The 27,746-nt window shown below is 42.4% G+C and overlaps 1 protein-coding gene across 2 annotated transcripts; it reads left to right on the top strand.

The window, feature by feature from the left end:
* Positions 1–385: 385 nt before the first annotated feature.
* On the top strand, positions 386–27,031 carry LOC137890769 (F-BAR and double SH3 domains protein 2-like). Of its 2 annotated transcripts, none has more exons than XM_068734976.1 (20): positions 386–536; positions 2,818–2,915; positions 5,573–5,618; positions 10,462–10,538; positions 10,994–11,138; positions 11,626–11,759; positions 13,552–13,606; positions 13,697–13,825; positions 13,935–14,057; positions 15,880–15,975; positions 19,136–19,252; positions 20,751–20,849; positions 21,277–21,429; positions 21,539–21,673; positions 21,774–21,857; positions 22,376–22,559; positions 22,657–22,886; positions 23,021–23,231; positions 23,341–23,405; positions 24,075–27,031. In XM_068734976.1, the coding sequence occupies exons 1-20, from the start codon at positions 516–518 to the stop codon at positions 24,156–24,158; spliced, it is 2,286 nt and encodes a 761-aa protein (XP_068591077.1). In that variant the 5' UTR covers positions 386–515; the 3' UTR covers positions 24,159–27,031. The 2 variants fall into 2 exon arrangements, with proteins under 2 accessions (XP_068591077.1, XP_068591076.1); XM_068734975.1 differs by having other exon boundaries at positions 21,277–21,444.
* Positions 27,032–27,746: the final 715 nt, after the last annotated feature.

Here is a 27,746-nt window from a genome sequence, read left to right as displayed (position 1 = left end):
AAATACACAATATATACAATAAAAATAACAGAGTAAAACATATGAAATATAAAAAATACACAGTATATACAATAAAAATAACAGAGTAAAAAATATATACAATAAAATAGAATATTATTAAATGAACTTAACAGTAGTGCACATATTTAACCAAACAACAAACAACAGTGTAACGGTGTTGTTGTTGTTGTTGTTACTTTTGTAGGCTTTTTGATATGCATCAAACTTATAGGCTGGGGTTTACTTATTTAAACAATCTTTAAAAAAAAAAAAAAAAAAGGTTTTATTTTGAAGACAGTATACGGACGTAGTATTTTATATCCAGAGTTTTATTTTGAAAATATGTCCGGAAGTGTGTGTTTAGTGCTTGTAGCTGGCTAGCTTGACGCGTTGGTGTGTTTTCTGTTCCCTGCGGCCACAAGAGTGTTTTCAACTTACGAAACACTTGCGCAAACTTTTCCCCCAGAACAAACTACTTTACGTCTTTCGGTTAGTTTTTATGTCAAGGAACGAGGATGCAACCGCCACCGAGAAAGGTGAGTTTAGTTTCCCTCCGTTGAATCCACCGTTACTGCTCTGCAAACGTTCTCGACGAACTGCTGCATATTTAATGGTTTTTTTTGGGGAAATGTACGCTTTGTTGTTGCTGGTTCGGCTGGTTTTTAAACGATAAACTTGTATATTTTTTTAATTAACTAGTTTGTTCTGCTGTTTTTTTTTGTAAATAGCAACGAAGGAAGAAAAACTTGTAAAAAAAAAAAAAGAAAAAGTCCCATGTGCCACTTTTTTTTTTTTTTTTAGGGAGAATAGCCTCGTTCCCTCTCGAATGGAGAAAACGGTCCTCCCAAAATACATAAAAAAAAAACCGTGACGCTATGAACTAACAACTGCATACTTTAAGAAGTAACGTTCCAGAGGTGTTGCGTTACATCGGCGCTGAAGCATCACGTTAATATCACGTCTGCTTCGCACTCTGCTGCGGCATTATGGCGATAGCACGCGACACAAAAGTTAAAACACGTTTACCCAAAAAAATTAACCGTAGTCTGCGTTTTTTAATCCGCGCCGATTTTGAGAGTGAATCCTCGTTTAAAAAAAACAAACAGAAAGTCAAAGAGAACTCACGCGGCGTTATTTAAGTGCGTTTGGAGCGACGGGACGGTAGAACGTGACAGACTCTCGCGAGCGGGTTTGGTGCATTTTGTTCTTCTTCTCTCGTCCAAACGAAGAACAGCAGTCGCTGCTGTCACCTGTGTGCTGCTTAACTTTAGAGTAGCGTACATATTAAGAGTTGTGTTTTTAATGAGAGAGACACACACACACACACACACACACACACACACACACACACACACACACACACACACACACACACACACACATCTCTGCAAACGTCTGCTTCTGTGGGATCATATTTCAATAACATGACATTTTGTAACCAGAAAGCTGTTCACTGCTCTCAATTAAATGCAGGTTTGTTGTTTTTAAATAAGATACAGAAGGTGAAGCTCTCCGGTTTGATCGTTTAGGTTCAGAATGAGTGAACTTCAAACTGTCACACGATTAAAATCAACAATCAACATGAAGTTGTTCTCTAATGCTGCGATTAGAAGAAGAGCATTCAGGCAGGAACTCGTTTCACACCCTTGATCCTCCTGTTAGAGTTTACTACTATAATTAAACACAAAGTGTTCAATTATCTAGACATCTGTTCATATCTTCTCCATTCATTAATGATAAAAAAAAGATGTTTAAATAGCTTGTTGTGTTATAAAAGACAAATGACATTCCAGGCGTCGTCGTGTCTCTGGGGACAGAAGCAGCGTCTCTCCATAATAACAGTCAGCTGGTCGCTTCTACTTTGACTTATTGGATTTGTTGTGAAGTCGACTTAGACACCAATCAGGCTATTGATCCTTCTAATCGCTAATAATCGCTAATAATCAAGTTCTCAGCCACGTCTGTGGAGCTGATTATTTTCGTCATTAATCTGACGATTGTTTTTGTTGCGAAAGATAAAATCTGTCATCAAATAGCTTCTTTTATCCAAACAAGAGTCGAAAACGCCTAAAACATGTTAGCTTCACTGTCACAAGTGTGACTATAAATATCAGATCCTCATTTGAGAAGCATAGCAAGTGAATATTTGTCATTTTTAACAGGAAAAATGACAAATATTCTGATCAATTTAACCGACTATTTATTTCATTCTTCACGTAATAAACTTATTTTAACAAAATTAAATAATAATAAAATAGACGCAGCGATATCAAAGCTATTATCAATTCATTTTGTCATTATTTTCTCAATTAAATAATTATAAATTCCAGGAGACAAATTGCTTGTTTATTCGACTAATAGTCCAAAACTCTAAGATGTAATGTTCAGATAGATACTTTATTAATCCCATAAAGGGACTTTTTTTTTCTGCTACAGCAGCATTTATAGATACAAGTGAAAAATATGAAATATAAAAATGCACAATATATACAATAAACAATAGTGCAAAGATGTAACCAAACAGATCTTTGTGTTGGCTTAGATTATTGAAACGAACCTCCCCCGGTTAGCAGTAATGAGACCCGGTCAATGCTCTTCATAATTAATCTCAACGGTCAATTAGGAACCCCGAGCTGCTGCCTCGTAATGAGCGCGGCTCATTTTCGCCGGCAGCTGTGAGCTCGGCTGAACGGACGGCGGTCGGTTGAGTCGTTGGCGGACGCGTGAGAACTATCTGGTGGAGGAATCCTCTTCTGTCTTTCTGTACTCGTCCCAAGATTCTCTCCTAATAAACCATCTTTTCTCCCCCCCCTGCAGGTCCGGGTCACCCAGGAGCTGAAACACACTCACGCAGAGCAGATGAGCCGATTACAAATCAAACACCAGACAGAGTGTGACCTCCTGGAGGACCTGAGGTGAGCAGAGACTCCTCTGGTCGTATAGAAGTCTAGTCTAAAATGACTCTACTTCTCTCTTGATTTATTCCCTCAGTAAACATTGTAAACATGAGTTTATGGTCTCAATCTCTAGTTTACAGTCTTCTTCAATACAGCATGATGTTCATTTAGTACATTATGCTCCATTAAGAGTCAAACAGACCATAAAGCAGGGGATGCTTTAGGGGGCGGGGCTACACGGTGATTGACAGGTCACTACGCCGCTCCTCCACGGTCCAAGTATGCTCACTTCCTGTTCACTGGTTGCAAAAAAAAAAACCAAGATGGCGACGGCCAAATTCCGAACTTGAGGCTTCAAAACCAAAATGTGTCTCATATGCCGAGGTGGAGTTGCTGCTTTCATGGTCGAACACCATCGTTGTCTTTGTCGTCGTCGTTGTTGTTGTTGTTGTTGTTGTTTTTAGGAGCATGTTCATTAAACACACAAAGCAACAATGGACGTGATGAAGTCGTCGTCTTGCAAATGCTCCGTTTGACGTCCAGACGAATACATTTGAAAAATCTGCGCTTTCTTTTGAAAGCCGTTTTCAAGACATATAAAAAAGCCATTCTAGTGACCCGAGAACTGTGTTTACATGTGGACGAGTTATGGAGGAAAACATTAACCGTAAAAATGATCTGTATATGTGTGAGAAACAGCTGACGATGTCAACAAGAAAACAAAACTCTTTCAGACTTGTTCTGTTTTGGGGGGAAAGTTTCCCAGTGATGCTAACAAAGAGAGCTGGTCTTTGAGGCCTTTCCTCTCGTATAACTGAAGCACACTGTGTATAACACACTATTTCCCTTTAGGGAAACAAAGCACCTCACACTGTTAGCCGCTAACTCGCTAGCCTAGCATCAAGTCAAGGCTACGCGCAACCCATAATGCGCTCGTGCGTCCTCTCTGTAGGAGGGAATGCGGAAAAGCTTCGACCCGTTTATCCGTACGTCTAATAAAAGCAAACGGTTGGTGTTTTCCTCCTACACTACGATGTTAGTTTTCTTACACAGTTGCAGATTAGACAAATCTTTTTGTGGTCTCGGTAGATGTTTAATCTCGGTTGGGGTTCTCGGGTGATTGAGGATTGTTGAATGGGTCCTAGTAAACACCGGGCCGTCTGCGCTCAGAAGCTTTGTAAAGGTCGCGGTTGCGTTTTCTAGCCGTGGCGTCGGGTTTTGAGTTGACGGCCCACACCGGCTCCCCCGCTTCCTGTCTGTGGTCGGTGGCAGAGCTCTGAACCTCCGGAACAGCTGGAAGCTCTAAGGTCAAAGAGAGCTGCCAGATGTTCTGACGACCGAGTCCTCTGTGGGGAGGCTTCCTCACATCCGTCTGCACAGGAACAACGTGAAACACGACGGGTACGACGGGGGGGATCTCTGGAGGAGGAGTGACTCGGCAAAACTGGAAATCGCATCTGCGCGTCAGCAAAAAGCTCTTGTTTGGGGGGGGGGGGGGGGGGGGGAGGACAGGAAGTGAATGATGGGGGGGGTTAGTGGAAGAGAGGGACGCTCCCAGGAAGTAGGCTGGAGTGTTTAGAGTCGGGGTGGAGCGTCGCAGTCGAGCCTCGACATGTTTAATGACTTAATGAGGATTTAGCTGGAGTCACGTTTTTTCTTCCCAGGGCACTGACCTCTCTTCTTTCCTGAGACTTTTTTTTTTTTTTTTTTTTTGTTTAAATTTAACTCCAGAGTTATCGTCCTCCTGGTTCCTGTTATTGTAAATCGAGCCTGAAACAGCCCCCCCCCCCCCCCCCAAAAAGGTCATATTCACTAACATAACTCGCTTCTACTCTGCACATTTTAGGGATTATTTGTGAAACGAAGCCCAGCGGTTCACAGCTCATCTAGCGCGAAGTCGTGTCGTTGTTCTCTAAGAAACAAAAAGTGCAGTTTTGCATCAACGTCTCGTGGCCTAAAAACTACAGAATTGCTCCACAAAAATACCTCCTTGTATACATTTAAGGGACTCGAGACTTTCAGATTCGGTGGAGACGTTTTGTCCGACTGCATTGTGGGAAACATCCCACGTTAAGCGCCACAGGGAGAGGAGAAGAGGGGCAAAATTTGCAAAAACAATCAGCGTAGACAGACAGCTGGGCTTTTCTTTGCTGACCGAACAACAAGCTGTTAATATATATAATATGATTGTTCCGTTGTTGTCGTGCACAGCCGGATAAACCAAACTCATTTAACGCCTTAAATTTGTCCAAGTAACACAGTTAAGAGTACATTAATAGCTGCCAGAGCTTTTCCACCCTCAGATTTTAACATTTCAGTAAAAACTACGACGCTGTAATATATACCGTCACCCTCCATGCTTCTAAATTACACCGTCATATCAAATGTTGTCCATACTGCCCGTCTACAGCTGGACGTATCCTCAAGATTAATTTATGGACAAAATACTTTTGTCTTCTTGCAGAAAAAACCCTCAATTAAATAAGTTAAATGGAGAAACTACCCTTTGCTTTAGGATCATGAGCATGTGAAGTATTTCCCTTAAGTATGTGAAGGGACAACTGTGTGTATATGTTGTGTATATGTTGTGTATATGTTGTGTCAGATGTGTTGGTTATAGTCTGATCCTCAATGGTGATTTTAAGACGATTCATAGATGTGTTTCTCTTCTTCAGGACCTTCAGCCAGAAGAGGGCGGCTGTGGAGAGAGACTACGCCCAGGTGAGTGAATCTCTGTCGTCGCTGAAGCTCGTCGGCGTCATCGCTGCTCCGTCTTGTCATTTGCGTCGCTAAAAAAAAAAAGAAGCTTTCGCGGTTCCATAATATGACAAAGTCGGGGTTTGAGGATGCGGTCCCTCTTTGTTCTCTCGTGAACGAAAAACAAACCACAACAGAACGAGAATCGCTCAGCGGTGATCCGCCGGCGGCTCCTTTCCTCCTCGCTGTGTTGTGTGTTTTTTTTACCCACAGCTTCCTGCAGACGTCAATCCTCCGTCCTTCTTGCCTCTTTGGCTGTGTTCAGCTTTTTTGCAGCGCTGTGAGGAATGTCCACCACGGCTGTGAAGAGAGGGGGCACGTCTGTCGTTATCCAACCAGCAACCTTACATGTCTGTTTGCCCATGAGCATCTGGTCCTGAGGGCAAGGGGGGGGGGGGGGGGGGGGGGCTCAAAAGAGCAGCACTTGTTGTGAACGACCGGTCTTAAATGAGCCAAATAGACTGAAGTACTCAAGTACATTTTGAGCTACTTCTACTCGGCTACATTTATTAATTAACAATTAAGATTATTTCACACAAAACATGTAAAGAGTTTATAAAAATGATGAAGGTTTCTTATGAATTAAACTAAAAACGGTTCATCGTGCCGCAGTGACACGGGCAAGCTAGTAAATATCAAAGTTGTTCATTTTATTACTTTATGTAATAAATATACAAATGTCAAGTAGATGGAGAAACCAGGCGGCAACCTCCGCTTCTGCCGAGTGAAGCCGATGCTTCATGTGTTAAAGCTGCATTCTCTCTAGTGTCCATCAGGGGGCGACTCCTCTGGTTGTATAGAAGTCTAGTCTAAAATGACTCTACTTCTCTCTTGATTTATTCCCTCAGTAAACATTGTAAACATGAGTTTATGGTCTCAATCTCTAGTTTACAGTCTTCTTCAATACAGCATGATGTTCATTTAGTACATTATGGTCCATTTAGAGTCAAACAGACCATAAAGCAGGGGATGATTTAGGGGGCGGGGCTACACGGTGATTGACAGGTCTCTCTACCAGAGACGTATACGGCGTCTCTACGTCGCTCCTCCTCAGTCCAGATATAGTAACCTTGGATTGGATTTGTTTTTGTCCAATTGTCCTAATCTCCGCTGATTTAATGTATTTATTAATAGGCCTACATTTTTCCATATGCGAGTAATGAAACTCAGCTACTTAGGAAAAGAAAAGCAGAAGCTTAACGTTGAGCCCTCTATCGTGTGAGTCAACCCAACACGGAGTTAAACATCCGGCTTAAATAAGTTTACAGAGCCGGTCAAAGTCCGCGTAGATTTAAAAACCCTCCATTCAAGAGAAGCTGAAGCGGTCTCCACTTGAAAATCTCTGGCGCCTGTTTGTGCATTATTTATATTGCTTGGCTGGGTTACCATGTCACCTTGCATGAAAGATTTACGTCGTCTCCGAACAAGGAGAGAGAGCTAGAAGTACTGCGAGAAAACCTCAGAGAGTACTACTACAAAAACGCGTATTTTTATCTGTGGTCCAGAACAGGAAACCTGCATCAGACGCGTCTTTAAACGTCTTTAAATGTGACGTGAGCGATGGGTGAGACTGAGGCGTGTCGGTGATCCGGCGGAGAGTCACGATCAGCCTGCAGGAAGAGCCTCAGTAACCCGCCGCATGTGTGTTTTATTGGATATGCATGCCCCGAGTTAGATCGTTGTTTTTGAAAGTCAGATTTCGTCAGAACCGAGCAATGCAACACAGTTTCTGTCCTCATGTGTTCAATCCGACCCTGAACGGGAGTTATTATGAACCTTTTATTAAACGCAGGTCAGGAAACTATTCACACGCTGTTTTGATTGTTTGATCGTTTGAGTCCCTGGTTCCAGCTTCTCAGGTGTAAATATGTTCTGCAGTAACTAAATGTTGTCTGGATTAACGGGTTGTGTCGTAACCACGGTTGTATGAATCACTATTTCATAACTGTTGGAAATGAAGAAGCTACAATATCTGCGGTGTCCTGGTTCCTGCGTTGCTGAAACGGAACATCACCAAAAAAAGAAGTACTTTAAATCAGCCGTGTGGGAAATAAAACCAGGGACTCATGTAACACCGTTCAACCAGCACAGTGTGAAGCTAAGTTTGACTGACGATCGTTATCGGCTCATATTCAGTAAAGAAATATGTGAACCGGAGATCACTGATCCCTGACAACGTTACTGTGAACGTGAGGCTCCGTGATGCCTTCAGGCTCCAGTCAGTAAAAAAAAAAAAAAGATGATGTGTTCAAATGCTTGTTGTTGAGAAACTTGTTGTTGTTTTCACATCAATATGAAATAGGTGTTAGCGATGAATTATGGGCTGTTTAACTTCCTAACGCCTCATTAAAACGGCTAATGCAAATACAACCGTTTATTCCTTAATCATTTTGAATTGTGTGTTTTTATGCAAATAACATCTAGAGATACAAGGAAATAGTTGATGATTATGATAAATATTTCAATTTTCAAATATTCTGTTAAAAAAATAAATAAAATTATTTCCTCTGACAATAATCGCAATATCAAAAATGTTATATTGTCACATCCCTAATTCTATGTGATTTTTGGCTTTGGGAAACGTTTTTATTTTTTTTTTTGGACATTTTATGGACCAAACGATGAATTGATTAACAGAGAAACACAACGATCAATGATGACAACAGTGATTTATTGGAGACCTCAATGAAAAAGTGAGGCGATGATATGAAGCACTAGATATTTGTTTAAATGAATGAAAATGAACAGTTGCTGCTTCCAGCTTCTTAAATGTGTTTTTGTTTTATATTGTTGTAAATTGAATATGTTTAGATTTTGTTGATTGGACGTCTGAAGATGTCACCACTTTATAGACTAATCGATTGAGTTGTTTCTGGACGAGGCGTCTTCACTGTGGGCCTCGGTCTGAAGGGGGTTGTGTGAGTCCGGGTCGTGCTGCCCGTCAGTTATGTGATCAATTAGACACCCGCTGCCAATGCCTGAATCAAAGTGGGTCAGAGCGTCTCTGGAACACTTCGCCCTCTTTTGGCTTCACCCTCCTCTTCCTCTTCTTCTTATCCAGACCTCTTCTCTGTCCACGCCCCCCCTTCTCTCTTACACCTGCAAGCTGCTTTAGCTGTCAGCCGCTTGCTATTCCGATCACACGGCGGTGATAAAATGTCCTCCTCTGTGTGGCTCTTCCTCCGCCGCCGTCCTTCAGCCTCCATCTAAAGTCCCACAATGGTCGGGTTTGTAGCGCCGTTTGAAGCTTTTTGGCACCGAGACCAACGACCAGGACCCGACGAGTTCAGGTCCTGGTCCCCCCCCCCCCCCCAGGACTGCATGACAGGGCCCGTCTCTTTTCACTGTGGACAGAGGAAGTATGGACGGGACTCATTTACGTGAAAAACATGTAAAAAAATAAAGAAGCGGTGTCTGTTTTTGACATGAAGTGGAACGTCGGCTTGTGTCTCGAAAAACAGAAGTAAAATGAATAATCATGTGTGATTTGACACTTATCACTCTGACCTGTGATCAGTGTAGTTTGTTACTCAGAGATCAGACTGAGAATCACCACAATACTTTAGTAAAGATACGATATATTATATATATCGTATATATATTATATTTTTGCGATAACAAATATTGCAATTTATCACATTTTTTTCCTATTGTAAATTCTGCAGTTTGTCAACAAGTTTTCACTCTTTCATCTCGTGGTTATTAAATGGTTTTTGACGGACTGACCATCCAGTGGACTGAAAAATACATTGTTACGATTATTTATCGCGATATTGCACTTTTACATTTATACAAACTTTTAATTTTAATTGTGGGTAATCCAAAAAAAAAACTTGTTTCGATTTATTTCTGCAGAATTACAGGAAATTCCTACATTTATACACCGACTCTGTTTACATGCAACAAACCTGAGAAGGCGTCGACATACGCTGCATTAATAGTTGTTGTTAAACCTGTTCACAAATCAGTTAGTGCATTTTATTTACATTTGTAATGACTTCATGTGGTACTTAAACATTGTTAAAGAGGTAGTACATCGATGTAGTAGTACCATCACGCGTGTAAAGAGTCGGATTTTAACAAATCGATGCAGCAGAAGCTGAGATAAATCCACTAAAAAGCTCCCAAAAAAATTCCCACAATGCAACACCAACAGCTGGGTGAACGTCTGCATCTTTAAACGACACACGCTACCAGTTTGTCTCCCGGGTTCAATGTTTTCTTCATTGTGACGTAGACGAATGTGGCGGTTCCATCTTAAACACTAGAACCCAAGAACAAAACAAATAAAAGTCCAATTAGCTGCAGCTTTAACTAGCAGCATGATGATGATTATAATTCTGATGTAATAAGTCAGTTCCATGTGGATCATCTGAACAGAAGTGTTGAAGCTCTTTCTGGTCACATTCCAAACACATCCTCGTACTTCTTTTCCTGCTATTTCTGTTCTTTAAAGCTCGGCCTCAGGAGGGTGAATGTGGTCTGACTGAATTACATTTTTCTTCCCCAAAATATGAGCCTACGTCAGCATAACCTGTGACCTATTGCTGCTCTGTAACCTATTGCTGCTTGTAACAAAATAATTTCCCCTCGCAGGATCAATAAAGTTAGTATCTATCTATCTATCTATCTATCTATAAAAACCAGCAAGTGAGCCAACCTCTGGACCGTGGCTGACAGGTGAACGAGTCCACGCAGCGTATGAATCGCATCGAGTGGATGTTTTAAATCTAGTGCGGCGTATCTAAGAGTCCGATGTGAAGAAGAGTGGAAGATCATCCCCCTCTTTTTGTCTCTTCCCCTCCAGGCGCTCCAGAAGTTGGCCAATCAGTATCTAAAGAGGGAATGGCCGGACAGCCTGACAGAAGAACGAGCGGAACACGGGTAACACAATCGTCTCACGTTATGTACTCTTTCACTAAGCCACGCCCCTAAAAAAGCAAACTAGCCAATCGGAGCGTAGCATTGTCCAGCTCCGACCAGCTATGTTTCTAAAATGTTAGGAAGGAAATTTCTTCGGATTTTGGCATAAACGTCCACTCGTCAGAGGTAACTGTGACCTCACAAAAAGACCAAAAGTCAAGAAGTCATATGCTAATTAAGAAAGTTGTCTTAACGGGATGAAATGACAACATCTTGGAAGTTTTTAGAAACCATTTACTGTTTCCAGCTTCTTAAATATGAGGTATTCTATGTCTTTGGTCACCACTCGTGACAGTAAACTGAATGTGTTTTGGATCATTGGTTCAAACAAAACAAGACGTCTAAATACGTCACCTTGCGTTCTGGTAAATGAATTCTCTATTTTGGTGCGGTTTTTTTTTTTTTTTTTTTTTTAGGAACATGTATTGGGTGTGGAGGGCCTATTTGGAGGGCACGGTTCAGGTCACCCAGTCCAGAATCAGCGCCTGTGACAACTACAAAGTCCAGGTGGCCGACCCGGCCAAGACGGGCCGGCTGCAGAAGGAGCAGCAGCTGAGGAAGGTGAGACGGGTTCCAGCTTACAGACGCGCTCTTTGTCCTCCGTGGACTGTGTCTTCACGTAAACAACCGGAGTCGTGCTGATAAACGCTGCAATAAACAATCTAAGCTGCAGCGCTTCTTATCATTAATGGCTGCTATCAGCGATCATCGACCCCACTGCAGTGCTGGACTTGGACTGAAATATATCTCTCCTATATACTCGCATCATGACGCTCAATCACCACATGGGGTATTTTTGCATATTTTAGCTGGGAATGATAATTTCCCTACATGTAAAGCAGTTTGATAGACTGCACAGTTTATCTGATCCCTCGGTTAAATGTTGTTGTTCTGTCTGTCTGTCTGTCTGTCTGTCTGTCTGTCTGTCTGTCTGTCTGTCTGTCTGTCTGCCTGCCTGCCTGCCTGCCTGTCTGTCTGTGTCTCTCTCTCTTTCTCTCTTTCTGTCTCTCGTGTCCCTTTTTGTCTTCCTAAACATGGCATCCCTCAGTGCATCGAACAGCTGACGGTGGTTCAGGCGGAGCTGCAGGAGTCTGTGAAGGAGCTGACGAAGAGCAGGAAGAAGTACCAGGAGGCCGAGACGATGGCTCAGGCCGTCAGAGAGAAGGCGGAGCTGGACGCCAAGTATGAACCGAATCACTTCTAGTGACGTCAATTCAAACCAAAAGACCAAAACGTTTCAATGGTCGTAGCTTCTTTTAGGGATATTTTGTTGCTTTTGTAGAATTTTCGGATGTTTTTAGTGACTAAATCAGTAAAAGATGCCCTACAGACCAAAATAATATTTTTTTGTGTCTGATATGGTTTTTTAATAAGTTGAATTACCTACTTATTTAAAAAAAAAAAACATTTTATTCGTATAACACTTTAAAAGGTTCTCAAAGGCGCTTTAAATGATTAAAAACAGAAAAAATAAAAGCAATAACACAAGAAAAATAGAACACATTTCAAAAGTTTTGCTTTTAGTCACAGAAAAGGCCGTCCAGGATTAGTTTAAAACATACACGTCATCAAAGTACCATTATATAATACAGTTTTTATTGGGGACTAATACATTGTGACCTGATTATTTATCATCTGGTGTTATCACACCCGGTGTTATTATTTGAAGATATTGTTTTTATTACCTTCTGTTATTTAAAGAAGTGCCGTCTCACTCTAAACATGTGATGCAGCGGCTTAAAGACACATTTTAACTAAAGTAAATCTTATCTCATCAATCTGTCTTCAGTGTCAAACTCTGCACGTCGGCAGATTAGTTGACGGTGAAAAGTCGTCGGTTGGTTTCCGTCGTGCAGCTGACTCACATCGCAGACATTTCTTTTTTTCTTTTTTTTTATTGCAGAGCAGCTCGGTGAAGTTGAGCTCAGCAGCTGAGTTGGCGCTCGTTCTAATACTACAAATGCTACTTTCTTCTGGCCTGATGTGTACACAGACGCATTCTGCACAGTGACTGCAGGTCATTGAGGTGGAAATAAAGTCAAGTTGGCTAATTTCATCTCCGTGGCGATCGACTCAACATTCACACGTCGAAACTTCTCGCTAAATAACCGCACAGTCTTCACTTCCCTTTGTGTTTGTTGCAGCTGTAGTTGGTCTCACTTCAATCAGAGCGTTTACATCCCTCTGTTAGACGTCTTATTCATGCACATGTTTACGTGCAAAAAACCTGGTTACATTAATACAAGAACTCTGTGTTCTCCGGGAGAAATCTGGAAATCAAGATTTCAGTAGTTCAGGTTTCCCCGTTTATGACATTTAAAGGGACAGTGTCCTCGCCATAATAACACGACTTAATAACACCAGAGCGGCTGTTCGCACCACGGGTTTTACACTCTGCGGCTCACGTTACTGCAGTTTCACAAGCGTGTAGAGAACTACGGTGGCCTACAGGTGACATTAAAAAAAAAAATGCAAAAAAGCCCCATATAGCCAGGTGTTTGGTTTGTCCCTTCTGGGCTACTGTAGAAACACGGTGGACTCCTTGAAGAAGACCTGCTCCCTGCGTAGATATGAAAAGCTCATTCTAAGCTAACAAAAACTAGATTATTATTAGTTCTAGTGATTATAAACATAGTATAATAACTATTATATTACATTTATGCCAATAGATCACCAGAAATGCTACCTACTGGCCCTTAAAGAACGCTGGCTACTGAAGTGTCACATAAATAACTGATGATAATTATCTCAAGCTCAAAGCGAGTTGTGGCAAATCCCAATTTAAACTTGTATAAAAGTACTGCATGTTTTACATAATTCAAAAAACCTAAGAGGCCTTTTGTTCATACTTTGCTGACCTGAATACATTAGAAAAACGCATGAAAACGAGCCATATGCTGCTCAAATACATATAATAATATAACGTATAATAATGTTAAAACTCTGCTGACGTGACCCTCTTCATCCTGGTCAGGTCCAAGCTAAGTCTCTTCCAGTCCAGATCCAGTCTTCAGAGGGCGAGTGTAAAGGTAAGAGATCTTCACATCACAAAAATAAAATGATAAAAATCTGCTCCACATTTTGGGGTCAGCAGTCGTGAACCGTTTTTTTCCTTCCAGCTGAAAGCCAAGAGGAGTGAGTGTAACTCCAAAGCCACGCACGCCAGAAACGACTACCTTCTGATGCTAGCGGCCGCTAACGCCCACCAGCAGCGCTACTACGACACGGACCTCATGGACTGCATCAAGGTGAGGACCAACACTCTGGAGGGAGGGAGGGATGGAGGGATGGAGGGATGGTGGGATGGAGGGAGGTTAACATGTGCTGTAAACTTTAAAAGTGTGTCCTCGTCTGCAGGTCTTAGATGGAAGAATCTACGAGCAGGTGAAGGATTACCTGGTCTCGCTGTGTCAGACTGAGCTGGAGAGTTACCAGGCCGTCCACGACACCTTCAACCAGCTCTTAAACAGCTCAAATGGGGTGAATCCTTCAAAAACCTTCTGGACAACCAGAACCTCACTTCTGTATCCAGTCATTTTAATATTCGCTATCTGCAGACTACAGAGTCTGAGCGGATACGTTCAGCTCTCCTGACACAACCTGAAAATCTAAATCCTGAAGGTCTTGATTCAAAGACATGAAGTTGATCATCCTAAACTGTGGATATGAATAGAGATTGATGAGACAGGATGTGTCACTCTGTTGGAACTACAGAAACACCCACAATGCTCAGCGGTGGAGGATCTTCATCACAAACCATCTTTTCCTGATTACAGACAACAGCCGAGTTTACTTTAGTCTTGTCATCAAGTTACTCTCTGAGTGAATTATTGACGACTCCAACCAGCGAAAGTAAATGAGAAGCTGCGATCGGACCGGTTCTTCTTTCTTACGCTCGTCTTTGCTAATAAGAGACGGAGAGACGAGACAAAAGATTTAAGAATAGATTAGTCAGTCAGAGCACAGAGATGCTGCACTGTAGCAGCTGCAAAAATGGGTTCTAACTAGAACCATATAGGGTTCTTCTGCTTGTCCCCAAGGGAGAGCGATTTTTCTTTGGATCCACCTGAAACCCTTTCAGAGGCTTCTACCTCGAACCCAACATAAAGGGTTATATCTAGAACCATCTGTGAAGGGTTTCACACAGAACCCTTTTATGGTGTAATGGTTACACCCAGAACCCTCTCTGGAGTTTATATCCAGAACCCTTCCACCCACTATGGGTGCTAACAAAAGCCCACCCAGGGAGTTCTACCAAGAACCCTTTAATATCCCATGAGTTTCATCTAGAACCCACCCAGAGGGTTCTATCGAGAAAACTTTTATATTCCACGGGTTTCATCTAGAACCCACTATGGGTGTTCTCCCAAGAACCCTTTATATTCCAAGGGTTTCATATAGAACCCACCATGGGTGTTCTACCAAGAACCCTTTATATTCCAAGGGTTTCATTTAGAACCCACCCAGAGGGTTCTATCGAGAAAACTTATATTCCAAGGGTTTCATCTAGAACCCACCCAGGGGGTTGACGGAGAACCCTTTTATGTTCCATGGGTTTTATCTAGAACCCACCCAGGGTTCCTCATGCGGATCCTAAAGGGGCTGATCATGATTCACAATCACAGTTTTTGGGGGTGTGGTCCGGAAGGATCTTTTAACACTCGTGCTTTCAACAATTATTTTTAAACAGTGAGTTCTTTAGATGCAAATGGTCCTGGGTAGAACCTCAGACATTGAGGAAAAAACGTTTTTGGGACCCTCGTCTCCAAGAGCAGCTTGAAGTGAGTTCCTTAAAGAACGGTTGGGCCTCTGATCGGGTTTATTTTAGCTGATGGCGATCGATAAGATAACCGATCTTCTCTGACACCGGCCTTCAGGATGAGTTCAGGACGTCAGGATCACCGAGTGTCTTTGGAAGAGTTCTACCGGCTCACCGGCGGCTCATTAATCGGAAGGTGTGCGTTACCTCGGCGTTCCTCGGTTACCTGCACACGAGCCGCCGTTGGCTTCTCTCAGTCTGGTTTGTTCAGGAGTCACAAGATGACGCGCTCATGAATGTGTTTGATTCTTTTATCATGTTGTGTTTCTGTGGCAAAGATCTATTTCACTGGGCAGCATATGCAAATCTGGGAAAACTAAACACACAAATCTCAGTAGTGAACTAAGATTTTACAGATAAAGTTACGTTTAAGTGTGGGACATCTCTTTGATTAGCCCTCACCACCATGGAACTAGAGGCCTTTATCTTTGTGCTTCATGTCTGGCAGAACTTCAACATGTGTTTCATCTTTCCCGCCCGTAGGTTCTGCAGGAGTTTCACCAGCAGCTGTTTGTACAGAAGAACTTCGTGTTTCAGCAAGCCTCTGACTTCTCCTTCCAGCCCGTCGACTCCGATACGGTAAATCCTGACGTTTTTATTGCTGCGGTGGCGCTGGACGTGCTCCTCTACTTTTTGGTTCTGCGCACCTCGTTTTCACATGGAAGTGGATAAGCAGACACTTTGTTTGGTTGCTCAGTGAGCAAAAAGTTTAGCATGAATTGTGCCGTCGATGTCGTATGAGACAACTAAAACAGCCCACTAGGAGTTTCACAGAATAATACTGGTAATATTTAACCCGTCAACTTGTTGTATTTGAGACCTTTTTGATCGTATTTGGGGGAAAAAACTTTGACTAGTTGACTACATTTTGGGATTAGTTAATGACTCAAATACAGTCGTGAAGGCCCTAAAACACACTTGTTAAAAATAGACTGTCAATACATAAAAGCACTAAAATGTCAAAACCAAATGTACAATAAATATGACATATAGCACAAGAGAAGACTCAAAACATCTGTTAGAAAACAGCCACAGTCATTAGCTGAACACTCCACACATTTTTTGAATATTTGGGCTCGTGGGTTGCTAAAAATAACTTGTAAACAAAGATGTGGGAAACAGATGGCGGCCTGGGATAAATAAATGGGTTGCAGCACATTCATCTTCAGTCAGTTCTACGGGCTACACCTCCACCTTTTTACCTCTGAGGCTACGTCCGCATGACGTTAGCATCTCAGCTCAAGGCCCTGCGGTGTTCAGCCTCGCCGAGTCGCTCCTAAGCCTCGGTGTTATTCTCCCGAAAACCGAGGACTCGCACTGGCTCTGTTTACAGTCGGTCGCTAAGCAACGGCCTCGTGCGCAAAACGGGACGTGAACTTTGACCAGTTGCACACGTTCAGTATTTGCCGGTCGAGACTTTATTACGGTCGTCTTGAGTTATTGCTGGTGGCCGATCCGGTCTGCTTCCTGTATCAGTACTGTGATGAAATCCTCCCTCTTGGTTTTTATACTGTGAACAGCTATCGTGCGTTTTGGCATCCCTTTCACATTAATGGATCCATAAATTCTACCGGACTTCCCGGATTGTATTTTTTATTGTTTCCCAGCAGCCCACTGGTGCTGCGCTGCTTTGCGCTGCTTTCTGTCTGAATCTCCTGCTGTGATCTTGTCATACTCTGCTCTACCCAGCTGTGTTGCCCAGTGGGCTATAAAAGTGTTGCGTGTAAAAATGTAGGATTCAGAGTCATGGCGCAGTCTGCTCTGAATTACAGCTTCGCACACTTCTAACCATGAAGTCCGCAACGTCTCATTTTTTGTCAAAAATCTTCACTTTTAAGATGACCTTGGTGCTCAAACCTTGCCCGAGGTGTGCTGCTGGCTGCGGCGCCTGAATGTAACGCATCGCGGTCGCCGTGTCACACGCGCGTCTTTCCGAGGCCGTCCTCCTGCGCTCTCGTCCTCCTGCCGGACAACACTGGACAATTTGTTCAAACTGCAAATACTGGCGTTATTTTTGTTGGAAGTCAAACAAGCAGCAGCCTGTTCCTAAAGAAAACATTAGTGGTGGAGAGAGAGAGAGAGAGAGAGAGAGAGAGAGAGAGAGAGAGAGAGAGAGAGAGAGAGAGAGAGAGAGAGCCTCCCTCCCCTCCCCTCCCCTCCCCATACCACTTGCACCAGACAGAGGGATCCGGTAAAGGAATAGAGCTGAACTGGGAGGGAGGGATCCTGTGAACGGCCCATCTGTGAAAAGGAGGCATTGTGAGTGGGCCTCCATGCACACACTGCTGTTGTCATGTGGAAACCTCCTAACTCGCATTTTAGGGACTTGTTTCAAGCTTATAAAGAATAAAAAGTAAAAAATCTGAAAAATTAAATGCTATCTTTTTTTCCACATTGCCTGTCGATAACACCGCCGCAATGCAACTTTATTCTATTTTATTGTTATTTCAATAAAAAAAATGTAGTTCCTTTTTTACACTATTTTACTATTGTTATAATATAGCTTTTAATTATATTGTATTACAATTTTATAATTATCTTGCATGCATTGGTTTCAAGTTGTCAAATTATTCTTAAATTAAAATAATTATGAATATATTTTTTTTGCTTTTATCTGTTGTTTTCTCGGTCCACTTGTTCTGTCTTTTTTTTGGGGGCTCGTCAGTCATCGGTGAAGCGCTTATAACAGCGCTGTAAGAAAAGTTCTTTATAAATAAAGTTTGATTGAAACATGTGGATCATATGTTAACGAGCCGTTTCAGGCTTTAGTTATAATCCCCATTAAGCAATGGGACAATATGAACATTTCATGTCACAATTATCCCGCCCAAAATGATTCACGCAGTCTTCAAAATATGCTTAACTCCCAGGTAGCGGCGACCTGTCAATCGTAGTAAGCCCCGCCCCTAAAGCGTCCCCTGCTTTATGGTCTGTTTGACTCTAAATGGAGCATAATGTACTAAATGAACATCATGCTGTATTGAAGAAGACTGTAAACTAGAGATTGAGACCATAAACTCATGATTACAATGTTTACTGAGGGAATAAATCAAGAGAGAAGTTTCACAAAGAATGTCAAAACCAATGTCATTTGCAGGAAACGTATTATTTGGACAATGTTGCAAGCTCCAAGGCTGCTTAGTGTGACTCCAATTCATTTAGAATCTTCTAGTAAAGACTCAACTTACTCACAACATGAATACGGGATTAATTGTCTCTTACAGGGTTTTAATTTGCCTAAACGCCTGAAAGATATTAAAGTTGTTCAGTGATGATGATGATGATGATGATCTACCTTCACAAACCAGCAGTTTGAGAGACTGCACAGTTTATCTGATCCCTCGGTTAAATGTTGGTGTTCTCTCTCTCTCTCTGTCTCTCTCTCTCTCTCTGTCTCTCTGTCTCTCTCTCTCTCTCTGTCTTTGTCTCTCTGTCTCTGTCTCTGTCTCTCTCTCTTTGTCTCTCTGTCTCTGTCTCTATGTCTGTCTCTCTCTCTCTGTCTGTCTCTCTCTCTGTTTGTCTCTCTCTCTGTTTGTCTCTCTCTCTGTTTGTCTCTCTCTCTGTTTGTCTCTCTGTCTGTTTGTCTCTCTCTCTGTTTGTCTCTCTGTCTGTTTGTCTCTCTCTCTGTCTGTCTCTCTCTCTCTCTCTCTCTGTCTCTCTCTCTCTGTCTCTCTCTCTGTCTCTCTGTCTCTCTGTCTCTTTGTCTCTGTCTCTCTCTCTCTGTCTCTGTCTTTTGTAGGTGATGCAGCTGCAGAAGGAGAGCGGGACGTCGGAGGAGCACAGTCTGGATAAGGAGGCGAGGAAGTGGGCGAGCCGCGTCGCCCGAGAGTACAAGAGCGTCATCCACACTCAGCGGGTGAGAACCACGTCACACTGATGGAGACAATATATCCTCCACTCAATCAAATGTGCACCTTTTATCCTCCACTGTTCATCACGTCTGATAAACGGCCATTTCTGAAGCAGGATCGTCTGCAGATTACTTTTAGGAACTTTAGTGGTTCATCACAAGGTTTGTTTTTGTGCAAAATGTGATGTCTGATGGACACAGTTTCTCACACACACACACACACACACACACACACACACACACACACACACACACACACACACACACACACACGCATATATGAAATAGTTTTCAGATCTGTGACTTGTGTTTAAAAAGCTGTCGCGCTATGGAGAATTGACGGGAAGTATTATTGTAGAACAACTCCAGAAGATAGCGTCGCTCTGGATCCCTGGATTGTGGTTCAGATGTTCAGGAGGATCATCGTCACAGTTAAACACCACTTAATGATATCTGAGGCGTATATATATTATATATATATATATTATATTATATCCTAGAACAAAATATTCAAATGTCATTCAACCAAAAACACATTTAAAAAAGACAAACGTCGGCTTCTAGACGAGGGAACCGGATGTGCAAAAATCATTCCCAGGTTTTCAGCCTCATTCCTGCAGCTTTTCATTACAGAGAACCAGAGAACACAACGTTGTCCTTTTGGTTCTACGAGGAAGTAGTCGGGGCCATAAATCTGTTAATCAAATATTTCACACGTCATAATATTCTGTCATTTCCTCGTTCACCGGGTAGATAACTGTGATAGAAGAAGCATCACATTATATATATTTCTATATATATAACATTTAATCAACCAGGAAAGCTCCACAGATAGAACATCTTAAAATACCTCAAAACATCCGCAGCCTTGAGGAGTTTCTGTCGAAATGATTTGAATTCACGATGAGACGCAAAAATGTGCAATTTCAGATGTAAATGCGGAAAAATTTTCTGTCAGACAGAACATCTGTTTATACCCGGTCCAGAGCAGACATGGAGGATCTGGTTTTTATTAACGACTCTGTCCGTCCCCAATATTCCTGCCCTCCGTCATCCCCGCTAGGAATGTTAAATATCGGTATAGGAATGAATAGAGGAGAAGAATACAAGGACTTGAGAAGTCTAACCTCTTTACCTGTTGCACTGTTCTTATCTCCTCGTTTCATAAAAGCCCCTCTGGAGACTCTAAACGCTACGAATCTGGCCTTTTTAACGTGAAGCAACAAAGTAGGTCTGTTTGCTAATAATAACAAACCTGTAGATGATTAAAATCATCCACCATGTGATGAAGCAACACATGATAAGACCGCTTCCTCTGCATCACCTCACCTGAACCCTTTTTGCTGGTTTTATTGTGGAAGTCAAAGGGTGAAGATAAGCCAGAATCAAACCGTTTCCATCAGACGGGAAATGAGTCGCTCTCCATCACATTCAATCGCTTACTGTGTTTATGTGTAACCGTGTCCCTCCTGTGTCTTTAGTCATGTTGTTGTTTGTCTTTTAGGCTCTGGAGGGATACGGGACGCAGGAGTCATCGGAGCAGAACAACTGCGAGCTGGAGACCAAGATGGAGGTGGCCAGGCAGAGTCTACGGAGGGCAGAGGTAGTGTGTGTGTGTGTGTGTGTGTGTGTGTGTGTGTGTGTGTGTGTGTGTGTGTGTGTGTGTGTGTGTGTGTGTGTGTGTGTGTGTGTGTGTGTGTGTGTGTGTGTGTGTGTGTGTGTGTGTGTGTGTGTGTGTGTGTGTGTGTGTTCTCCATCAGTGTCCTGTTACTTAAAGTGGCCTCAGGACTCCCCCTGCTGGTTAAAAGGATGAAGCGACTCAGATTATGGTCTAAAACTGCTGCACCAAAGTTTAGAAAGTTGACCAGCGTCTGTCAGTGAATATAAAATAGATGTTTGGATAAAACAAGACACTTGATGAAATCACAGACACTAATCATGAGATTAATCGATAGTGAAGACAGTCGTTAAAGCTCTAGTGCGGTGTTGGATTAGTAAGAAGACTTTTAACCACTTTTCTTACTGTGCAGACGGTCAAAGTGAAAGCAGAGGCCCGCCTGGACTTGCTGAGGCAGGCGGGCGTCGCCGTGGAAACGTGGCTGAAGAGCGCCATGAACCAGGTGATGGAGGAGCTGGAGAACGAACGCTGGAACAACCTCGGTACCCACGATCCCTCGCTCTCTGTAAGACCCACGGACGTGAGCGTAACCTTTTTTTTTTTTTTTTAACCGTCGTGTTTTTCGCTCGCCAACCGTGAGAATGATCCGCCGATGTCGGCCGTGTTTCCCGCAGGGGACGGCAGATTTGGAGCGAGAGGACGAGGAGGAGATGGAGGACAGCGGGGAGGTGTTGGACGACAGCAGCTCCAGCCCCTCCAGCACTTTGAAGAACTATCCCCTCACCTGCAAAGTGCTCTACTCCTACAAGGTACCGGCGGCACACAAACACCTAACGCCTTCAGTGGAGCCGCTTGTTGTAAATCACGTCTGTAAGCCGTCCGATTCTGATCCCGTCTCCGTCTGTCCAGGCGTCTCAGCCGGACGAACTGACCATCGAGGAGCAGGAGATCTTGGAGGTCATAGATGATGGAGACATGGAGGACTGGGTCAAGGTGCTCCACGTTTATATTCATGTCGTTGAAGCCGTAGACACAGATTTCAGCGTTTTTATCTGAACTCATTTTGGGTTTTTTTTTCCTGACGATGTTTAGCCTCTTTTTGACTGCAGGAACTTTTCCCCCTTTTTAGGGATTTGGAACCTTATGAGGAACTCGTTGCGTTTGGACTTCAGGGATCAGGGTCTAAATTAAGATCTGGGGATGTTTTGCACTCAAAAAAAAAAAAAAAGGCTCATGTCGAGTACTAAGAAGATCCTTCTGTTGCTCTGGGGGTTTGTTTTGTCACACTGATGCAGCTCCAGTGTGTGATTCCAACGTTTACCGCTTTATTCATTAAACAAGGAAGTACTCTAGCATCCAATTGGGACCATTTTAGGACGAGTCGGCAGCATTAGACCACCATAGAACCCTTTAGTTCCTTTTTAAAAAAAAGTAGAACTGGGACTAAAATCACCAGGAAATGTTTTTATTATCAAGAACTTTTCACGAGTTCATATTTTCTGCATTTCCAGGCCAGAAACCGCGGCGGGCAGGTGGGCTACGTGCCGGAGAAATACCTGCAGCTTCCGTCCTCCAACAGCCTGCTCAGCATGCTGCAGGCTTTAGCCGCGCTGGACGCCCGATCTCACTCCTCCAGCAACTCCACCGAGCCGGAAACCGAACCAGCAACCGGCTCCGTCAACGGAGACTCCAGCGGTGAGGGGGGGGGGGCGACGCCTCTACTTAAAAACGCGTGCTTGACGAGAGATCCGCTACGCGTTTCTCAACCCGTCCCTCCTCCTCTGTTTTTCAGTGTCGTTCGCGAAGGCGCTGTACGACTACGCGGGGCAGACGGAGGACGAGCTGTCGTTCCCCGAGGGCGCCATCATCCGCATCCTGAGCAGAGAGACGCACGAGGACGACGGCTTCTGGGAGGGAGAGTTCAACGGCGTCGTGGGCGTTTTCCCCGCGGTCCTGGTGGAGGATCTCACCGGCGGCGGCGGCGGCGAAAACGGAGACGGACAACGAGATGGAAGTTCACAGGTACGACGACGACGACGCTGCTGAGGAAGAAGTCTGAGAAATGTGACGTAGCGCCGTTCTGTTGACGTCCTCCCGTTACTCTGATCTAGTTTTGTGTATAAACACAGACCTGGTGTTGTGTTGAACTCTTCCAGGCGTCCCCGTCTCCTCTGGCTCAGAGCGACCGGTCCCCTCTCAGTCCCTTCCAGCCGGGTCCTCTCCACAGCAGCCCTCTGCAGACGCCCACCGCGTCCTCCCCTCTGTCCAGTCCCTGCAGCGCCACGGCGTCTCCCGTCGGCCGACCGCCCTCCTATCACAACGGACATCACAGGCCGCCGCCGGCGCGGCACAAAAGCCCCTTTCAGAGTAAGAGCGTCCCCGGGTTAAGTCTTGGTGTTGAAAGTGGTGGGTGTTTTTGACGACGTCAGCGGTGGAAGGTAAAGTGATGGTGATGTGTGTCCGCTGCTGTCTGCAGGTCCGGTCCAAGGCTCCACTCAACCTCCCAAATACCCAGAGAGCAGCTCCGGCACCATCCGACCGGTGAGTCCAACACACGGTTAATACGCTACATTCATGTAATATCACATCAGAGAAGATTTAAGTTTGCTTTCATGGTTTTTTTCTGTCAGTTGAATAAATAACATTTCATCCAACATAAACACTTAATTTGGTATTTTTATCATCACTTTTTAATCTTCTTTACTGTTATTTACAGCCGTAGTGGTTTATGTTCTTGTATCTCATTATAAAGTTATAATCTAAACTCCGTGGCTGTATTGATAAATAATTTGTTTTATTGAAAGATGCTCAATTTACACAAGAATTACTTCATGCAAAATACATTAACATCTCCATTTTCTGACATTTTTAGATAATTTTTCATGTATTTTTCCCACATTCTTTTCACATATTTACTTTATGTGTTTCGGATATATTTTAAGAAATATTTCACTTTTTTTCACATATTTACTCGTATGTTTCGCATATTTTTTTTAAAAAAAAGTCACATTATTTACCATATTTTACTAACCATTTTCAGACTTTTTTTTGTAGAAAAAAAGTTAATTTATATACATAATAATGATCAACATCAACATTAAATATATACTCAAGTAAAATACAGATGATAACATATTGCCAATAATTAGTTGCCTTTGTAATTGAGCCATCGATTGATTGATTGATTGATTGATTGATTGATGTCTCCAGGTCCGGGCTGCTCCTCCTCCTCCTAAGCAGCATCCTCGTGGGCAGGTGAAGAGGAGGGAGGAGGTGGAGATCACGCTGGTGTGACGGCGGCGGGCGGTCGGTCGGTCGGTCGGTCGGCACCCTGGCGGCGGCGGCGACATCGACGACTCACTTCAAACCAGCCGGGTCTTCCCGGCTCTGTTGCCTCTAAACAAACTCCCAAAAGGAAACCCGAGGACACATCGGCCCCCTGAAGACGCCCCGGAGGACTCACGAGGGTCAGTGTGCTGTGGAGGAATGTTGTGTCTTTTCTCTTAACTGTCCTCCATATTGTCCACCTCTTCTACCTGGACGTGAATCACCTGACACACCTGACAACAGTACATGGTGTCTGTTGTTCATCTCTTCAGATCTCAGTCCTGGTATCGGTGCTTCTTTGCTCACAGCGACTGATAGAGTGATATATAACTGATCCTACAATACAGTGAAGAGATAACGCGTGACGCTGACGCAGCATAAACACATATATTATATATAAAACAGAAAGGAAAAGAATACATAAATATTAATAAAGATAACAGTAAAATAAAACAGCTTCACGTTTTAGCGTGTTTGAACCCTCAAAGACTGGATGAAAAAAAAATCATTTTTAACTTGTTTTCTCGCAGATATTTAAACCTTTTGGAAAGAGCCATGCTAGCCGTTTCCCCCCCCCCCCCCCGTTTCCAGTCTTTGTGCTAAGCTAAGCTAACGAAGTCGTAGCTTCATATTCACCGTACACACATGAGAGTGACATCAGTCTTCTCGTCGATATTAAGAGTACTCATCAACCGCTGTAGGTCCATTGATTGGACGCAGTGATCAGTACCTCGTCGTTTCATTATTGATGGATTGATAATACGGATTTAAACCGTATCCAGTTACGTCTCACTGTATCGCTTGCTGTGTTGCGCTCTCTTGTTGTCACGATTTTGGATTTCTTCTATGCAACGACTCACAGCTTCACGGACATCAAAGCACGTTGAGAACACGAAGCGTCGACACGAAACCAAAAGTCTGGTTGTCTCCACACACTCGATCAAATATAAAAAAACTATAAAATGAAATGAAATGATGCTCCAGCAGGGACGAGGCTGGTCCTCTCCTCACACACGTAGCTGTTCACGGCTACGCAAACAAGGGAAAAGTGGCAATTTTAGCTGAGTGATTGTTACGAGAGTAGGGAGAATCTCCTAGAAAAGTATCAAAATAATGGATCCTTTTATCTTTTATTGATTCATTATTAAAAACTGCTTCTTGTGTTAGTTTTCTTTGCACCGAATGCTCAGAAAACCCTAAAGGGAGAAACGTAGTGCGTACGTAGTCTAACTTTTTATTTCTCTCTCGTGTTGTAAAATAACGATCTAGAAATGTTGTTATGACACTAATGTTATACGATGGAAGACCATTTCTGACAAAAAAAGAAGATCCTGTAAGTCATTATCATGAGAAGCTCCCTCAAAATAATGAAAAACTTTATCAAAATGATGAAAAAGTTTATCGAAATGATGAAAAACTGTATCAAAATGATGAAAACTTTATCGAAATGATGAAAAACCTTATCGAAATGATGAAAAACTTGATTGAAATGATGAAAAACTTTGTCAAAATAATGACTCAGTATCTCAAAATGAGAAACTATTAAGAAACTTTATCAAAACAATGACAAACTTCCTGAAAATAATGAGACTTTCTCAAAATAATATAAAACGTTGTCATTATTTTGACAAAGAATCTCAAAAATTTGATTTTTTTGTCAAAAATAATTACAAAATTTCTCATAATAATGAGTTAGTGCCTCCAAATAATTAAAAACGTTGTCAAAATATTGACTCGGTATCTAAAAAATGAGAAACTCTTTTAAAATGATAACAAACTTTATCAAAATATTGAGAATTTTCTCAAAACAATGAGATACTTTCTCAAAATAAAGACTTGCAAAGTAAGTTTGTATTAAATATATAAATAAGTTTCTAATAATAAATCATTATTTTGATTGTTTGTCATTGTTTTGAGAATCACAGGATCTTTTTTTGAATTGTCCCGTTTACCGGCGGTAGTGGGCTTCCATACGGTTGCTGGCGGTTTGAGGAGGAGAAGGTTGCAGTTGGTGACAGTTTACACTGAGGTATGTGCAGTTTAAACCTTTTATTTTGAAGGAGGAAAACAGCCTGAGCTGCTAGCTGTCAAATAAAAAATAAAAAAAAAAGAATCTATAGTGAAGCACTTTTTGATGTGTTCTTATTCCTTTTCAGTATTGTGGATGCTACGTTTGTTCGTTCAGTACTTCCTGTTTGACGTTTTCTTTACCAGCTATATTGGTATAAATGCTTTTCTTGCGTTATTTAGCCTTAAATAGCCGTCGTAGTGTCTTTGATTGAGAAATGACCTTTTTTGATCGTATTGTTTATGAAATACCGATAGTTTACAGAGAGCTTGGAGATGGATATCTGTACAGATGATAGCACAGCTTTTTGTTTTTAGAATTAGACTTTAAAACAAACTATTAAACCTTTTCAGTTGAATTGGATGAGAGGAGGAGGAGATATCCGTCGGCCGCGTTGCTGTGTTCTCGTTGATCTCCTTGAGATCTGAATGACATCAAACTTATTTTTGAAGTTTGCATTTACCCTGTTGTGTTAAAAACAAGCGTATAGTCGTCAGACTGTCTCCCCCCCCCCCCCCCCCCCCCCTCACACACACACACACACACACACACACACACACACACACACACACACACACACACACACACACGCACGCACAGAGAAGTTGTTGACTTACTGGTCGTGACTCCATGTTTCGTCTGAGTCTCATGTTCAGTGACTAACGGCCCACGTTTTACAAAGGAAGCTCTGCGTCATATTTACACACCAGTGGATGTTCAACTGTATTTATTGTGTACAAATAAATGTGAAATAAAGATTCGATGAAACAAACATCGTGTTTCTATTGTCTTTTGGTTTTTAATCAAGTAACTAAGCAGATTATGTATTTTGAGGTAAATCAACTTTCCAACACAAACGCATTAATATCTGTTATTTAAATCATTTTTACATTAACGTTGTTTTAATGCGCTAGAAGCAGAATCCAGAGTTATTTCCTTTCCTCCGTTCATGTGAACGAGAGCGAGGCTGGAGCCGGACGGGGGGCTCGGGGGCGTGGCTAACGAACAACTCTAGTGCGCATGCTCTACGGGCCCCGTAATGCGGAAGTTCCGGGTCATTTCCTCTTGAGTATTTATCCTCGGAAGTCGAACGTTTTATTGCATCGTGCGCCACTATTTTACAGACCATAATACACAAAACAGCGGTGGTGAAATAAGTACATTTACTCAGGTACTGTACTTCTGTACAAATTTGAGGTACTTGTACCTGAGTATTTACATTTGATGCTCCTGTATACTTCTACTCCACTACATCTCAAAAGACAATTCTGCTTTTTACTTCACTGCATTTACCTGACAGCTGAAGTTACTTTATGAATTAAGATTGAATTAATCATTGTATACAATTTTATATATATATATATATATATATATATATATATATATATATATCTATATATATATATCTATATATATATATCTATATCTATATATATCTATATATATATATATATCTATATATATAGATATATATAGATATATATATA

The sequence above is a fragment of the Cebidichthys violaceus genome, unplaced genomic scaffold (assembly GCF_023349555.1).
Source record: "Cebidichthys violaceus isolate CVI_PGR_0920_01 unplaced genomic scaffold, fCebVio1.0.p SCAF_69, whole genome shotgun sequence".
Taxonomy (NCBI): Eukaryota; Metazoa; Chordata; class Actinopteri; order Perciformes; family Stichaeidae; genus Cebidichthys; species Cebidichthys violaceus.
Note: the sequence above shows the minus strand (reverse complement) of the source record. Positions and strands in the feature narration are given on the sequence as shown.